Source organism: Cryptotermes secundus, unplaced genomic scaffold, assembly GCF_002891405.2.
Source record: "Cryptotermes secundus unplaced genomic scaffold, Csec_1.0 scaffold1682, whole genome shotgun sequence".
Classification (NCBI taxonomy): domain Eukaryota; kingdom Metazoa; phylum Arthropoda; class Insecta; order Blattodea; family Kalotermitidae; genus Cryptotermes; species Cryptotermes secundus.
This window is the reverse complement of record NW_019739983.1, coordinates 183,112-201,442: the sequence shown is the minus strand read 5'-3', so window position 1 is coordinate 201,442 and position 18,331 is coordinate 183,112. Positions and strand designations below refer to the sequence as shown.

The 18,331-nt window shown below is 40.0% G+C and overlaps 1 protein-coding gene across 6 annotated transcripts in view; it reads right to left on the bottom strand.

Annotated features, from left to right (window-relative positions):
- The window catches only part of LOC111872269 (rho-associated protein kinase 2), a 125,141-nt gene that overhangs the window by 80,927 nt on the left and 25,883 nt on the right, over positions 1 to 18,331 (bottom strand). For 5 of the 6 annotated variants that reach the window (XM_023865978.2, XM_023865982.2, XM_023865979.2 and 2 more), the window contains 6 exons: positions 15,825 to 15,909; positions 14,331 to 14,614; positions 13,918 to 14,009; positions 12,346 to 12,505; positions 596 to 641; positions 447 to 455 (listed from right to left, as the gene is read on the bottom strand). In XM_023865978.2, the coding sequence (XP_023721746.1) occupies positions 447 to 455; positions 596 to 641; positions 12,346 to 12,505; positions 13,918 to 14,009; positions 14,331 to 14,614; positions 15,825 to 15,909 (676 nt within the window). The remainder of the gene's footprint in view (positions 1 to 446; positions 456 to 595; positions 642 to 12,345; positions 12,506 to 13,917; positions 14,010 to 14,330; positions 14,615 to 15,824; positions 15,910 to 18,331) is intronic. The other variant, XM_023865980.2, reaches the window with a different exon arrangement.

Here is an 18,331-nt window from a genome sequence, read left to right as displayed (position 1 = left end):
AAATTCCCACATTAAAACATCTGAGCACCTACAATGGATCACTATATAAGAGCAGAAACAGAAGAGTTAATCTGTGAAGGATAAGTGCACCAAAGGCTACTTTCTCAATAATTAATTAAATTGCTTTTCCTCAAAGTTTTCTACTGGGAGAGGGGCAAATGCAGTAAAAAGATTTACTTTTATGACACAATGTGTCCAGCTGTAATAAAGATTCTGTTCCTTGGAACTTCTGAAGGCAAGATTCAAGAAAACATGGAACAAAAATAAACACACATTCATTAATGCAAATCATACATACCACTTTTCACATAATTTATCTGCATTACGATTCTAATAAAAAGAAATTAATCCACAAAAACTGCACCAATGCAGCTCTGAATAGTCATGCTGTGTACCCTACTCTACAATGAAGAAAACATCAATTACACAGAACATCTTCAACTCACCGTATCCACCTTGCATGATGAATATTCCCAAGGAATATGAAAGAAAGACAGAAAAGCGCATAACTAAATTTGCAAGAAACTGAGTTATTTACAGCAATACAAAATACTGAGTTTAAAGCACAGCACAAAGCAAACTGTATGACACTCACAACATCCAAGATTTGTTTGTCAGTGGTGCTCCATCCTGTCAGCAACCTGAAACAATAACATATGTTACTGGGACAGACAAGGAAAAAATGTAAACATTTATCTACACAACACTGGAAGGAACTACAAATCAGCATGCTAAATGACTAACAGTTATACACCACTGTCCAAAAAGTAACCGACCTTATTTTATTCCGGTGTAAGAAATGGCCAGAGGGGTGGGAAAACTGAGCGTAGTGGTAGAACAGACTTTCATGTGCATGCACGATTTTTTACTGACTCGTAACACTGCTGGATGCATCTGTGGCTGCCAGATAGTGAAATGGTGTTAACATGTGCTTGTTACATTCTCGTTTTGCTCAAGATGACAGAATGCTTGGAGCAGCGCTACTGCATCAAGTATTGTCAGAAACTTTGGGATACCTAAGCAGAAACAATCGGCAAAATTCAGCAGGCTTTCGGCGATGATGCAATGGGGGTCACTCAAATTAAAGAGTGGTTCAACCGCTTTAAAGATGGCCGTATGTCGGAGGACAGTGACCAGTGTTCCAGGAGACAAGCAACGAGCCAAAATGCTGATGTCATTGAAAAAGTGAGGACACTGATCATGGAGGACTGTCATTTGACAATCCGGGAAGTTGCTGATGATGTTGGGATCAGCAGAGGTTCCGCAAACATAATTTTAACTGAGGATTTGGGCATGCGAAGAGTGGTGGCAAAATTTTTGCCCAAGCTGCTTTCGCTGGAGCAGCAACAACTCTGCCTTGAGGTCGCGCAGGACATGCTGAAGGGCACCAACAGGGATCCTGAGTTCATGAAGACTGTGATCGCTGGTGATGAGTTGTGGGTGTATGGATATGACCCAGGAACCAAGGTCCAAGCATCACAATGGAAGCATCCAACATCCCCGAGGCCCAAAAAAGCATGATAGGTTCGGAGCAATGTGAAGATAATACTGACTGTTTTTTCGATTACCAGGGTGTTGTGCATCATGAGTATGCACCACTAGGCCAAACTGTCAATAAGGAGTACTACCAAGAAGTACTACATGAGAGTGAAACAAATGTCACATGTCAAGTAACAATCTAGTAGGCAATGTGAGCAACCCAAGACAGAGGTCACATATAGGGTCAGTTAAGAGAGAATAAATACACAGCCTCACTTCCTCTACCACTAAGAAAAAAAAATAAAAACATAAAAACTGCATTGTGTGCAGCAATTGGAAGGTCAAGGGAGCCAGAAAAGAAATATACTTCTATTGTAAGACCTGTATAAATCCACGGGCCATGTGTCCTGGGGAATGTTTCCAAAGATATCACACTCTCAAGAACTTCAAAAAGTTTTAGTGTAGGTCCCAGAGTTCATCAGATTTTTGTTGTCTGTGTACTTAGAACAGTGACAGTTATAACAGGAAAGGAATATGTGTATATTTTATACTAGAGAACAGCAGACAATTTTAGCCAGTGAAAGACTACTACCCCTCTCCGCACTTGATGTCATACACCATCACAAAGCAGAGAATTTGTCTTCTTGCATTGTGCTGGTAAGTAAACATTTTATTTCAATTTATGCCCTTGTTGCACCAACTTTTTGAGCAAACCAGCTCGCTTAGTGGCTCTACAGGGTATTTAAAATCCCCTGACGACCTGGCTGCAGAAATTGTTCCAAATATGACGACCAGAAAGGGTTAATCCCCTCAATATCAAAAGGCAGACCAGCATGGCTCTGACCAGTAACTTTGAAATTTATGCATATGGACTCAGAGACTCTGCATTTCTCTTATTGGAAATTTCAGTTCTTTGTTTCTGGGCCATAATGAAACCCAAGTTTCATCAAACCATTTTCTTTCCCAGAAGACTAGACTCTTTCAATCGTCATGCTGATAGGTCTCAAAAATATTTCTTTGTCACTTTTTCATCATTAATGAAATTTTAAATAACATTTTAGTAGACTTAAATCAGGGTTAAACAAATCCCACAAGCACTCTATTCATGGTCAGTTCTTCTGGTGTCTTCTGAGCAGCTGGCTGATATTTTTTCACCATTTGAGCAACTTCTTCCAAACACTGATCATTTTTTCAACATGTTCACTGCTGGACTGCTGTTACATTTTGCACTATATGAAGAGAAACAAATCATATTTCACAAGTTAAAAGAAAAAAGAAACAAAAACGTTATCCTCAACAGACTCTGATAGTGTGATAACATATGTAACAGCCTTCATGATGCAAGGAATTCCATACAAATCCTGTTTCCTTCTAAATATTCATTTTGACATACTCTGTAACATCTCTTCATGTTTATCCCCTTTGGGAGTTTTGAGTGAGTTTCTGTTTCATTTCCTCATCCAGCTAAATTTTTGTTACTATTGCGAGACCATTTTGTTGGGATGAGTATGATAATTCACAGGGGATGAAAAACAGCATCCTAATCAGTTTGGACCTGTATCAAAAAATGTTTCCTCCAGCTTGTTGACTTTGAAGATGATGAAAATTGTACAGGGCACATTGCAGCAGATCAAAGAACTTTTTCTTTGCAATGGCAGCAATGTTTTATATTTATCACAACTTTCTTGGAAACTGTGTATAAATATACCTTCTTTCTGGTAAAAGAACTGACCTCCCTTTGTTTCAGCTTTTTACATTCTTGAACCAATGGCAGGAGAGCTACCTGATTCAAAGGAATAGGGTTGCAGGGTGGGACAGGGTCAAAGAAGGCAGCAGGTTCACATGCTCCCTTTTACTTGCACTCTATACAACTGTATTCAATTTTAATCATGATGAATGATCACATAGACTGGTACATGAATTTTCACACCAGGAAAATAATTCTGTATTCCATGTTGCTTATTATGAGCAAATTTACTTCTATGTATAATTTATTAAAATTCTAGAGGGAGCACACCTGAACCCAAGCCCACCCTTGCCATTAGGCTCCAATGCCAATCACTTTGGAGAAAACCTCTAAGGACAACAACTTGAGTACATAGTGATATACTGGGTTTCTGGACTTTATCCATCGTCCTGGTTTTTTAAGATAACAAATAAAAACATGACGTTTCGGAAACTGGATCTGTTTCCGTCCTCAGGTGAAGGAAAAGGGAAACACCTATTCTGTTGGGTCCNATCCAGTTTCCGAAACGTCATGTTTTTATTTGTTATCTTAAAAAACCAAGACGATGGATAAAGTCCAGAAACCCAATATATCAGTGTGTTATACACCATCGTCAGAATCCTATAATAACTACTTGAGTACATAGGTTCAAACCCTCTGGTTCTTGCTCAAGAAGGCATCAGTAAGATGGACACGATGTTGTATTTTAGCGTTCTGTTGCACTGATTTTCATCCATTATACAGAGTGATTCAGAAAGATGGACACAATTTCAATTGACTATATTTCCTGAACTGTAGTTGCATTTGAATTCTGTAAAGTACATTTGAAAGAGGATGTTACAAAGTTTCTGGTACTACCGCTAGTGCCCTCCATCACTGCGTCTCGGGCCGATCACGTGTATCGGAGGAGAACGTGGAGTGCATTCGAGTGAACTTTGAGCGCAGCCCAATGAAGTCAACCCGTAGTGCTAGTAGAGAACTTGGACTATCGCAAACAACTGTGTGGCGTGTACCACCTCTTCCCACAAATTTGAATGACCTAAGAAACTGTATCACAGCTGCGGTGAACTCAGTGACGCAAGATATTTGTCATCGAGTGTAGGATGAATTCAGCTACCGTCTAGATGTTATCCGTGCAGCCGGAGGAGGGGGGGGCACATTGAACATCTATAAACTTCCATGTATGTATAATCAAGTGTAATTTACAGAATTCAAATGCAACATATAATTCAGGAAATATAGCCAATTGAAATTGTGTCCATCTTTCTGAATCACCCTGTATGTATACAGTTGCCATCTTGTAGTGCACTAAATTTCACCTGTTACTTCACGACATGTTTCGGCAACATAGTGCCATCATCAGGTGCCCTAATTACGCTAATCTATTTCATTGCTTGCCTTTATAAAATTATTTAAAAAGTATTTAAAAAGTACGTATTTGTCAACTATAATGAATTTACACACACTAAAACTTGTTAAGATTATTCATCTTATGTGTTATAATTAAAACTTGTGTGTGGTTCTTCCACTGTGGGGGTCGTTTTTCTTATACTGTGTAAACCGTGTCTTGTGATGTGTGTTCCCTTCTTAGCTGACAACACTCACAGCTGCAAGGTCAAGGACAACCCCGAAACGTCATGGAGTACACTGTAGAACAGCGAGTGTTTTTCGTGCACAAGTACTGGGTGACAGGCTTGATTGCAAACACCCAATTGGAATTCAGGAGGAAGTTTGGAGTTTGCAAGAAGCCAGCAAAATTGACTATACAGTCCTTGGCTCAGAAATTGGAAAGGACAGGGACACTTTTAAGTGAACGTGGTTAAAACCGCCAAGAAATGCCAGAAGAAACGATTGCAACTGTGCGGGACAGGTTACTGCAGTCTCCCAAAAAATCATTACGTCTAAGCCAGGAAACCAGGTATTCTTATTCAACGTGTCAACAGGCTGCAAAGAAAGCGAATCTTCGTCCCTACAAGATCACCAGTGTTCAGGAATTGGGTGATGTTGATAAAGATAAACGGGTACGGTACTGTTTATGGTTTCGGGAATTCATGCACAATAACCCAAGAATTTTGGATATCACTTGGTTTAGTGTTGAAGCATGGTCCCACCCATCAGAATATGTAAATGCACAAAATTCCAGGATCTGGGTGTCTGAAAACCCACATGAGATTGCTGAATCACCACTACACCCACAAAAAGTGGGTGTGTGGTGCGCCACTTCTGGTTTACGAATCATTGGACCGATCTTCTTCGACACGATCATGGACAGCACCTTATACTGCCATATCTTTTACGATTTTGTGCAGCAGCTGGATGATGTGGAACTTACACAGGGTTATTTTCAGCAGGATTCAGTGACCACACGTCCAACATGTCCACGGAACTGATTGAGAGCTTCTTCCCTGATCGCGTCATCTCTAAAAAGATGTGGCCCCCAAAATCCCCTGACCTTACCAGCCCGGACTTTTTTCTCTGGGGTTTACTGAAGGACAGGGTGTATGCAAACAAACTACGTACATTACAGGATTTAAACGACAACATTTCGGCTGAAATCAGGAACATCACTGAAGAAACACTGCAGCAAGTCACGGCGAATATGCAAACGGGGGTGGAGTCATGCTACTTGAAAACGGCAGACACTTTCAACACCTGCTCTGATCATGGCCCACAATCCAAGATAAGATATGTGTAAATTACTTCAATATCTGTATGGTATATTTTATATTACAGCTCATTTCGTCGGGCCGGTTCTATATGAATCACACTGTAGTATGATTGTTATGGCATGACACTGTTCACTACACCAATGTTTTTGTCTGGTTTTGGCAAATCAGGTGCAATTAAAGACATGCTGGGCCCACACCCACTATCAATCTCTTCAAATGAATCCTTTCAAAGACCACAACTTAAATGGATGTATACAAAGTCTCTGATATTCTTGCTTAAGAGGGCTTCAGTAAGTATGACACTGTTAAAGTAAATTCCCAATAAACAAGGTAGTGAATTGCTGTGGGAGACCACTGTTCACTATGGGGTCATTCCATGTGAAGTCAGCCAGAGGGGTTGCTCACCATTTTTTTAAAAAAAAATCATATTTTATACACTTATTTCTACATATTTTCACACTTCAAAAATATTTAAAAAGAAACTGTAATCTGCTCGGTTCTCCCAGTACAGCCGTTTTTATAATGCGAAAGAAACTTGTTTTCGGCTTAAATGGAGGTTTGCATTATCTCCCATATCTCGATAACTGTTGAAGCTAGAGACTCCAATGAAAAACCTGTTTCTTCCTCATAATATGGACTACAGATCATGTTATTACAAGTTTTTACTCAACTCACTTCCTCTATGTGTAATTAAGCTTGAAACTTACCTATCGATTTTGGGGAAAACGTTATTTTTCACCTTCAGAAACCAATGGGAGGGGGAAAGTATCAGATCTGTGGTTTCTATCCTTTGTTGTTGCCTACATGAGGGATATAATTTTAACTTCATGTTACTCTGGAATAGAGCATTATTTTCTACTCGTTTCAAAATTTTCGGAGCTTCCCCACTGGAGATATGAGATGTTAAATATGGTTGATTTTGAGTCCAGAGCAAAGTTTAGTAGCTCCTGGAAAATTTTGTAAAATAGGTACAGGGTTCAAAACTACGTGATTATATTCCTCATGTAGGCAACAACAAATAGAAACCACAGATCTGATACTTCCCCCCTCCCATTGGTTTCCGAAGGTGAAAAATAAAGTTTTTCCCAAAATCGATAGGTATGTTTCAAGCTTAATTACACATAGAGGAAGTGAGTTGAGTAAAAACTTGTAATAACATGATCTGTAGTCCATATTATGAGGAAGAAACAGGTTTTTCATTGGAGTCTCTAGCTTCAACAGTTATCGAGATATGGGAGATAATGCAAACCTCCATTTAAGCCGAAAACAAGTTTCTTTCGCATTATACCATTTTTAGAAAAACCTGGCTGACCTGAGTCATTTGTTCCTTAAATGGTTTTTACCATATTCTAATCACGATTCTGAGATACTTCATTCAGATGAGCATCTTGGAGACTCCAAGGCACCATAACACCACATGCTGGAGTCATGACTCAAGTTCCAGCCTTAGTCACAATGCAGCACCTTCAGGACCCCAAACTAGTAGAAGTTAGCGACCTAAGTGTCAGCCATCACTGATGCCTGGTTAGAGATGGCATAAGCTTCTGGCCACTTAGTGAAGTAGTCCATGATAATCAGAAGAATCAAATTCCTTTATCACTCTCAGGAAGGGGTTCTAAAATGTTGCTGATCTCAAATGGTGCATCAAGCCCCTGCTCAGGTTCAGGGGTCTCAGTTTGCTGTGCAGGTGTCGCATCATTGGCACCACCTCTCAACATCACTACCCACATACAGACAGTAATATCACTGTCTTTGTCCAAGGTTTTGTTAACACTCAGATGTCCTCGCAAAGATCCTTCATGGAGTTCACCCAGGACATTCAACTTGCTCCATGGCAGAACTACTTGGGCTGCCCTGGACCTAGAGTTCCTCATCACCAGGGAGTTCCATGTGCCCAGCAACTCTTGCAGATGGGAAGAAATATCCTTCCATTCAGGATTCTCTCTAGCCTCCACCTCCTGTGGAATCAGCCTATCACCATCCTCAAGCTGCTCCCTCCTTAGTGTGACAAGGTCCCACCCAACTGTGATGGCAGCAATGATAAATATCTCATACCACCAGGCTGGCTGTCATTCGACTTTGTGACAAACGGCACGTCTCTGGGCAAGGTGTTCTACAAAGCGCAGCTGCATTGATGTGCTTCCACCCCTGGTAATGTCTTTATAATACTGTCATGTGTAGGAGTTCGTGACTTATAGATTGGTTTTGGATTGAATGAATGGATTTACTGACACCTTATACACACCAATAGTAAGTATAGAAAACTACAGCGCTATCACTATTTCCACACTTTACAAATCACTAGGTCACACCAAGTCTTCTCAGTCTTCACTAGTTGTATCCTGACAACAGATTTATAAGTCTCACAGCCACTACAAAACACAATGAGGTCTTCTTTGCACAGCCTAATTCCTATTTTGCCATTTCTTCTGCCAACTGCCAACTCTGGAGACTCTCAATTCTGATAACTCACTGCTCACTTGGAACTTTGGAACCTGATTAACTCAAATGATATTCTTTGTCCTTTTATAACCCCTTGGCATGGACCATGCAGAAAACACAGCATGTCTATTGTTGAGGTGTGTTTACAGCCCCACTGCATATTTGTTTCCGCGGGAATATCTTTACTGACCAATTGCCCAGCAATGGACATCTCCTCTGATTTCACTATTCTGGCTTTCAGGCATCATGTTACAAAACTGTACTCTTGGAGACACTGGACCAAGCAGGCTGTCTGACTTTCAGATTATTGAAACAAAGGAGCTAGGTCAGGGTAGGGTGGTCAGTATGAAAGTGGAATTCTTCTCCATAAAGGTATTTGTGGAAGTGTTCCAATGTCTTGACAATAGCCAGTAAGTCCCATCAAGTCACAAAGTAGTGTCAGCCTTGGAGGATAAGATGTGGCTGCAGCAAGCTAGTACATGGTCCTGGCCCTCCTCCACTTGTGACAGCATGACTCCATGTCACCTCTACAGCTTGTTGTGTCACCTGCAGCTCACTACTAAACTTGTGTTTGAGACTGCTGCTGAACTGCTGCCATAGAGCAGTGCAGCCATCAGTCTAGTGTCTGTTATCATTTCTTCAAATTCGTTTTGGCCAGCCTTTGTGGCACTCATTTTGTACTCTAGTTCTTGGCTAACACTCGTATCCTTTGAGAGTCCCTTTAACTCTTCCAAAACAGCCCAAAATGTTGGATCCATCTTTAATCCTAATTCTGACACCAGTTGTGACAATTCATGTGTCTTGGAACAGTTACTGTCTCATTGCTGGTAGTCACTTATAACCATGATGTCAATATGCCTTGTCCAGACAGTACTTCATTGCACAATCCTTGCACTGTCATATTACACCCATTACTTGCGTTTCACAGCATGTCTGTCATGCATGCCTGCTTCTGGCTCACAACTGACACTGGACTGCTCCTCTCGAGAACTCCATAAAACAAAAGTCACAGGCGAAGTCATTCTGAAAATATATCAGAGGCTTACCTTCAGCCATCAGTGTGGGTTGAAAGTTCACACAAAACCTAGCAGTTGACAGAGGTGAAGTCAGGAAGTGTCAAGAAAGACAGACGCATGCATATGCTCCCTCTTGAAGCTCAGGCTATGCAACACCATTTTAATATACTTCTTACTATAATATTATAGCATTCATGGTTTCAAAGTTAAAAACATTTTTCAGTTCCATTAGTAGTTAAAATCTCCCAGTTAAAATCTGTCAGCATCATATTGTGGGGGATTAATATTCAGTATGATAAAAGATAATGTTCAGAGACTTTACAACCAATGACAGAATTAATACTGTAATGTGTACAGCCAGAGTGTTGTTAGGTAATGGACCGGTGAACACCTTGCAACCAAATACACACAAGGCAACAATGGAAGATGTGTCTCAGGGAGGAATGTTATTGCACGTTGCTAGGCAACAGCACACCAATGAAGACGCTGGCTAGGAATCACATGACTTCTTTTCTGTGTGGTATTCTTTACGCTACAACAGAACAGGGTTTTCTGTGCATGGTCAGTGCAGAGGCTATACGAGTATAACGACAGTTACAGATATAACAGTTTCCAGTATTAAGTGCAGTTCCATTCAAGTGAGTTCTTGGGAGGAGACAACCATGGAAAGTCCAGCTTTTGGTTCAGCAAAGTGCAGCTGAGTTCCAGAGTGACTGAACAAGAAGTGGCAGGAGGACTTCACAGTGTCTTGAATTGCTAGTTCCAGTGTTGAGATCCATTGTCAGGAGAAGACTAGTGAAGATGGAGAATCCTAGTGCGTCAGCAACAGTGAACTGTAAAGTGTGTAAATCAGCGATATTGCTGTTATTGACTGTAATTAAGAGGTTGTAAACAAAGCGCTAATAAATCCAATCACTGAAACTAGAACCTGTCATTTCTGATGCGCATACCATTCTACACGTGACATTTTGGTGTCAGAATTTGGTGGCTCAGATTGTACTGGATTCTTCAGCAGTGGTTACATCCGTAAATACATGACAACTGGTGTTAGAAGTGGCTGGAATTAATCGACTGTTGATTGACGACTGAGTTGCATATCTACAGCGCTGTTATATGAAAAATGGGCATGCACTAAATAATCAAAATGCTTGCAGGAATGGAAGAAAAAGCAGAAACCAACCAAAAGGAAATGCTGACTGAAATGAACGCCAACATGAAAGCATGCAACAAAAAATGGACGCCAACCAAGAAAGACTGGAAAACAACAGAAAAGAAGACCGAGAGGTATTAAAGGAAATAATGAATGCCAATAACGCTGGGACAGACATAAATCTAAAGGAAATGAGAGAAGAAAACAACTATATACGGTGTGAGTTAGAGGAGACCATTGAAAAGTGAGTCGAAAACATCAAGACGCGCATTAACCACGAGACACAGAGTCTCCAGAAAGCCTGCTGAAACACAACAACCTGCCATGAAGCGATAGATACATATGAGTATACACAGAAGATTCAGCCTGATCCAAGAATGATACAGTCCATAGCAGAGCATCAAGAAGTCCCCAAGGGAGAAGCTGCAGTAATGCCAGTCAAAGGACTGAGGAAGTGGTGCAGGGACCAGAATCTGGCCGCAGGGCGCCACCAGAAGCTGAAGGGAAGGATCCAGGCATGTTGCGAATCCCTCAAAAGACTGACCGTCACCTGAAGGAAGATGAGCCACTGTGCCAGAGTGGGACGGTGCAAGAGGAATATACCCAGAAAAGATCCTACCAGGACCAATGTGGTACAAGAAATCTAGAGAGGATGGACATGTGGGAGGAGAGGTCAACCGAAACCAGAATACAGCCACTACACCTGAGGATTGGGAGGAAAACTGCCAACAGTATTCGAGAATGGAGCAGAAGATAACAGCCATGACTGGAAAGTATGGGAAACAGTAACGAGGTCTTGGACAAAACCATCAGACTGGAGTTTGTGAAGTGACCAAATGGGATGTCCGGTTGGTTTCGGAAAATAAGGAAATGGACCTTATGGAGGGGTTGGCCCCTTCAAAAGCAGAAAAACAGGCTGCAGATGGAGTAAGGGGCGGATACGTGGATGTGGGAGCACCAACCACACCAGGAGCTTTGGCCCCCAATGTTGGAGAGGGTGGGGGAGAAGGAAAGAAAAACAAGAATAATTTTCGGATTATGATGAAAACCTGGACTAACTGGCGCCTTACAAGTGAACCATTCAGGACGAGCTGGCCTTAAGGAGGGAGCAGTGGTAGCAGTTGGAGAACAGTCGCCGCAAGAGGACAAGAGCAAGCACCAACATCGCAAGCACAGCCCTTAGAAAAGAAGGAACAGTTATGCTCTGATAGGCTATTTGGGACGAACAGCCTTAAACAGAGGGCAACATAATGTGGATGGCCACTGTGTTGCTAGGTAACAGATATGTGAACACCCCTCAACACAAGGTAATAATGGAAGATGTGTCTCAGGGAGGAAAGTTATCGTGCGTTGCTAGGTGACAGCGCACCAATGAAAATTCTGGCTAGGAATCACATGACTTGTTTTCTGTGTTATCTTCCTTATGCTACAACATAACTGGGTTTTCTGTGCATGGTCGGTGCAGAAGCTACGTAATGACAGTTGCAGATAGAACAGTTTTCAGTTTTAAGTGCAGTTCCATTCAAGTGAGTTCTTGGTAGGAGACAGCAACAGGAAGTTCAGTTTTGAGTTCAGCAGAGTGCAGTTGAGTTCCAAATTGACTGAACAAGAAATGGCAAGAGGACTTCAGAGGGTTCTGAAATGCTAGTTTCAGCATTGAGATCTGTTGCCAGGAGACTAGTGAAGAAGAAGAACAATCATAGTGCGTGTGCAACGGTGACCTGTAAAGTGTGTAAATCAGTGACACTGCTGTTTTGACTGTAATTAAGAGAGGTTATAACCAAAGTGCTAATAAACACAATCAACCAAACTAGAACCTGTCATTTTTGTCACACGTACCACCCTACATGTGACAATACTTACTGGTAATCTCTAGAATAAGTGAACCCAACAAAAGGTAAGTGATTCCCAGCAAAGGCTTTAGGAGTGGAAAAATTCTCCTCAGGACTCTCATCCTTGTCCACATCATCAAAGTTACTTGTGTCATCATCTCCAGCCAGCTCTGGTACAACAGGAGGGACACCTGTCAAATAGCCAAAGTAAAAATGCTGAAATTCACATCACAAGGAAAGAACACAGCAAGACATTAATAATCATGATAAGAGCACATGGGAGAGGAAGAACATTTAATGTTCCTTAACTTGAGGCATTTCAAATATCGTGCCTTAAAATCAAAGAATGTCAGCTGTAATTTATTCCATTTGTTTTCCTAACTTCAGCACATAAAGCAAAGTCACAGACTATATGAGATATAGGTTTAACGAAAGATAATTTCTTGATCACCTGGGATTTTATCAACCTTTCAAGGAAAATCTTGTAATATGTTCCAAATCTATCAATTATCACTGTAAAGTGTGAGAAAACTTACTCAAGAATTAGTTACACTGAGAACTGAAGTGAATGCAATTGAACTTAACACAGGAACATCTTCTTAAAAAGACAGATCTATGTACTACATACTTGCTTAACATTTCCCTGGTCATGATAAAAATTTCTGCTTTAACTAGGGGCTCCTGACAAATCATGGATGAAGTATTTGTTATGAAATGTTTAAAATTTCTCACTCACCCTAGGCATCACATCAACAAACATTAAAAACTAAAATCCACTGTCATCTTTTGGTCATTCTTTAGAACTGAGTACTTGTAGAGAGGACCACCAATATATGGCATATAGGTCTCAAAAGTTTTTTAGTTTATGTGTACACACAAGCACATGCACATGCCATTTCTGACAGGACACATGACATATGGATAACATATAACAACCCTCTCAACTCCAAAACATGTGCATAATGTAAGCAAGAAAATATTAATGAATTTCTTATGAATGAAGAATGTTGTCTTCTGGGATGTGGCGCCGTGTAGATCTTGTGTGAACAGACATTTAGGAGGAATGTACTGCCTCCGTTTTCACGGTAGAAAAATCCACAAGTGAGTACCCATTATGAGCAAGTGGCTGCATACTGAGTCTGCAACCACATTGCTTCATACAAGATCTACATGGTGCCACATCCCAGAAGACAGCATTCTTCATAGTCACGGCCATGAAGACCTCAAATCTTACTTCTTATGGATGATATATAAGGGAGCATTAAAGCTTTCCTTCAACTATTTTAAATACTGTAAAAATACCAAAATGACACGATCTGAACATTACATTAATACTTGGCAGTGAGAAAGGAAACATACTAATAATTATTATTATTTCATTCTTAGTAAAGAAACTGCACAAAGAAAATTATGAAAACTCAGAAAGAACTGTACTGAACTACTACTGCTGCTATGACCACCACCACCATCACCACTACTACTGGAGGCGGCAGCAGCAGCAGTAGTTATAGTTGTAGTGACATCAACAATGATAATATACATTCTTCGTACATATTTCAGTTACTTTTAAACAACATTTTATTGTACTGCAAGTAATACTTACAATCTCTAAGATTGTCAAAAGTCCACTGATCATTTTGGAAGAATGAATGTGACTTGATTTCTTCTACACCATTCCTCCCCAGTCTTCCTGTTCTGAAGATAATGGCATATAGTGATAAATCACTGGCAAACATATAAACTTTATACATTGAAAACATATTTTTTAAGATCCAACAATCTGGAAATGATACCACTATTTTTATTTGAAGCATTAAAAATATATGTGTGAGATAACACTGTTAACAGGAACATCAGAATAAGGTACCACATACTAGCAATACATTTCTCTTTCTAAAATTCTATATTTCACATGTCTCTAACATCCCAGAATTAAATTTAAACTCTACTACTAGGAATATCAACCTATAGAACGAAACAGTTTCCTACAGTATCAAATTGCATCATGAAGCCTACCTGTCAGTGAGGAAGCTGCAGATAAGGCTTTTGGCATTGTGACTGATCTCAATGTCAGTTGGGAAGTGAAGAGAATTACGATGATCCATGATCTTGCTGTATGTCCCAACCAAGCTGTCAGCATAAAATGGTGTGTCGCCCACCAACATTTCATACAGAAACACACCAACACTCCACCAGTCACACTCGCGTCCATACACCCCTTCCCCACCTTGTGACTGTAGCACCTCAGGAGAGATGTAATCAGGAGTGCCAACTGCAGTGTCTGATCGAACCAAACCATCCTTCAAGGTAAAGAATCATACCCAAATAAATTATCATGATGCTTTGGGAGCCATTAATACGTAGGTAAGCCAATAAGTAAGTTATCAATTGATATAAAGCTTAAACAAATAAGAGCACAGATTTGAAGAATGCTTTCATTTCTCAACATAATCTCCTTGTACATTGAGGTACTTGTCCCATCATTTCACAAGCCCCTGTAAACCAGCAGCATAAAACTCTTTGGGCTGTTGTCAGAACCATGCGGTGAATTCCTTTTCTACAGCTTCATCATCAGGAAAATGTTAAGCCAAAAGATGTTTAAGAGGGCCGAACAAATGGAAGTTGCATGACAGGTTAGGTTTTAACAAAATCTGTGCACGATGGGTGCCGTGCATGCTGACCCCACAACACAAAATGCAAAGAATGGGTCTGACATTACAGCAACTCAATCGCTACCACGATGAAGGACATGATATTCTAGCCCAAACTGTCACAGGTGATGAGTCTTGCTCCAAGTGACTTCCATTTGTTCGGCCCTCTTTAACATCATCTTTCAACTGAACATTTTCCTGATGATGAAGCTGTAGAAAGGGAAGTCACTGTCTGGTTCCAACAGCACCCCCAAAGAATTTTATGCTGCTAGTTTTCATGGGCTTGAAAATGATGGGACAAGTGCCTCAATGTACAGGGAGATTATGTTGAGAAATAAAAGCATTTTTCAAATCAGTACTCTTCTATATTCATTTGTAATTTACTGACTTAACACCGTAGTATGTATTATACAATTTTTTGGAGTTGTGTATTTTAAAATATTTTCAACTGGATTTACTTTTTCTTTGATGGTTGGAAAATCACTAGAAGTTTTTAAAAAGATAAAAAATACATAAACACCTGGAAACCTTAAAATCTGTTAATACAGTCAAACAAATTCAGCCCAATAATAAAAAAAACAAGGCATACATATCACTCAGCAGAATTAAAGTGGTCTTCCCACACTCAAGTTAGGATAGTATCATGAAATCATTATTTCATACTCCACGAGCATCATGTTCCATCACCAAGTATTCAATTTCTGTTTCCAGCCATACCCACTATTGAATTTCCTTTGTTTACAACATTTTTTACTTTAGTCCTCAAGGTCACTGTCCACTAGACAAATTCAAAATGGATACACCACTGTAGGTACTGCGTGGAAACTACTAAATTCATTTCAACCTTCAGCATACTCACAGCATCCATCCTCATACAGGTGCCAAAATCAGCAAGCTTCAGGTGTCCATGTTGGTCTAAAAGCATATTATCTGGTTTCACATCTCTGGGGGGGGAAAAGACATAAATTAGCTCTCACCTGCATTCAAAATTAATTTCTTTATAGGCGATAATGGTAACAAAATTCAGAATCACTGAGAAGTTTACTTAAGACAGTAGATGCTTCTGATATACCAGTATGTAGTGCATACTTATTATCTTTCTGGTTTACTTAACGCTTTCAATAGCTCGGACTAAACAGCATTGCATGACAGGGCAAGCAATTAATTTCAAAGGATGCAGATGTGGAACTGTGAGTTTACAACAACCTAGTAAGTGCCATTACAAGAAACAAATCACAGAATGACTTAATTTTAATAAAACTATTCTACAGCACCTGATTTTTGTGTGTATAATAACACAGATTTTCTGACAAAAAAGTTGTGAAAGTGAAAAAAGGTGTGTAGTTCAAGATGCAGAAAATGGTCAATGTTGGGAACTGAAAAGAACACTGGTTTCTTATACCAGATCCAATAATTTAACATTTTAAATGGAATACCAATGTAGGTATGGCAGCAGTGTTTCTAAGAATGAAGCATGAAATCAGACAAGCTGGTGCAGCTCAGATATACTATTTATATCAAACCTGGATTAACTAGAATCATACAAAATGGTAAAGCTGTTTTGGTGACGGGCCGGGAAGCATATAGAATTGTGAGAGGGCGAGTGCCCCACATTTTCTAGACACAGATGGCGGTGAGCTGTCAGCCTTATGTGGCATCTGCTCTTTACCCCCCAGGAAGATTCCTGGTAGTCATTTCTGTGATAGGCTGAATCAACCCCAAAGCCATAGTGTGGTTGGAAGGATTAGGTGAACTGAAAAATGACCTCAACAGGATATGAAGCCACAACTAGCCAGCTTGTAGCATAGTGCCACAACCATGATACTGCGTGCCGCCAGCACCAAAGAAAAAAAAAACTGGAAAATTAGTGATAGTTCTGACGGTCTAAGAATTCCAATCAGTAAAGTTGACCGTCTTACTGTACACCATGCTGGTTCAGAGGCCACAGGACTCATTCCAGAAAGAAAATTAATTTTCAGCTCCAGTCTAAGAATTCTACAGATTACCACTCCGAAAATAATTTTTCTGTGTTTAAGAACATTACAATTGAGTGGCTATGTTCCTGCTTCACATTTATGAGGTCTCAGGTTAAAATTTCAGCCTTGAGTCTTGTTATCCTTACTGAAGTTTTTCATGGTTTTCTGCAGGCCTTGCTGGCAGTATCTCAAATAAAGTGCATATCACTTCCTTCCACATCCTCCCAAAATCACCATTTACCAACATCATCAGATGCTACATGACTGGAGCGTCGTTAATTGGACAATAAATAAATAAATAGCATAAGTTTGATAGCTAAGTACAGTCAACTCTCGATTATCCGGGATAATGGTGGGCATGGAAATCACGAATAATCAAAAACCCGGTTAAGACAAATTTTATTAAAAGTAGTACTGTAATACTGTACCTTCGTAATACTATAGGCCTACCTGTATTTAAATTTACTCAACCTCATTTTTATGTCATCTCATGGACTATTTAATACTTTTTTTACATTATACAGAAGTGTGAATTAGTTATTTCAATCACAGTGTTCATCAACATCCAACACTTTTTACGAATATTCACACTTAACACTTAAAAAAAATTAATATTGTCGTTTGCTTTTTCGTGGCATTTTCCTTTTTACGGATATCTGTACGAAGCCTGCATAATATTAGCTTGTCACTTAATAAACTGTTCTCTTCACTCTCAAGATAGTCTAGTAAGGATTCCAAATGATTTAGAGCAGCACCATATGATATTTTCTTACTAGCAGCACTGTCCACCTCTTTCTCGTTCTCACTTTCTTCCCGCTCTTCTGGCTGCACCCCCACTGAACTTATGATTTTGTCACTGCTTAACATTTCAAAGCCCGGCTCACACGAGTTTCTGTTGAATACTTAACACAACACGCTTCCTTTTACACCCTGACATTTTGCTAATGCACTTGAAGATCGATACAAAGAGACTAATTGGAGTGGTGTATCTATCTGTCCTTGAAACTTTCCACAAATCCTTGCATTCTTTCACCCCTACCCTAGAACACTGTGTTAGCATAACGGGACCAAAAAATGCTGAGCTCGGTTCACACTAGTGCGAAAATAGTGTTACAACTCACCATGTGAAACAAAAGTGAATGAATATTAAACAACATATAAGCCTTAAAAAAGCCTCAGTAGCCCCGGTTAAGCCGCAAACCGGTTAATCCAGAGTTGACTATACGAGTATCATGAGTGTCATTTGCAAACTGTAACAAATTACAAAAACAAACTCTAAAGCCTGCACACTAGCAAACCGTATCTGCAGGCAGTGTAAGCTATGCTGGGGCTTTCTGCTCATGCTTTGAGACCACAAGAAGAACAAACATCTGAAACCAAAAATTACCCT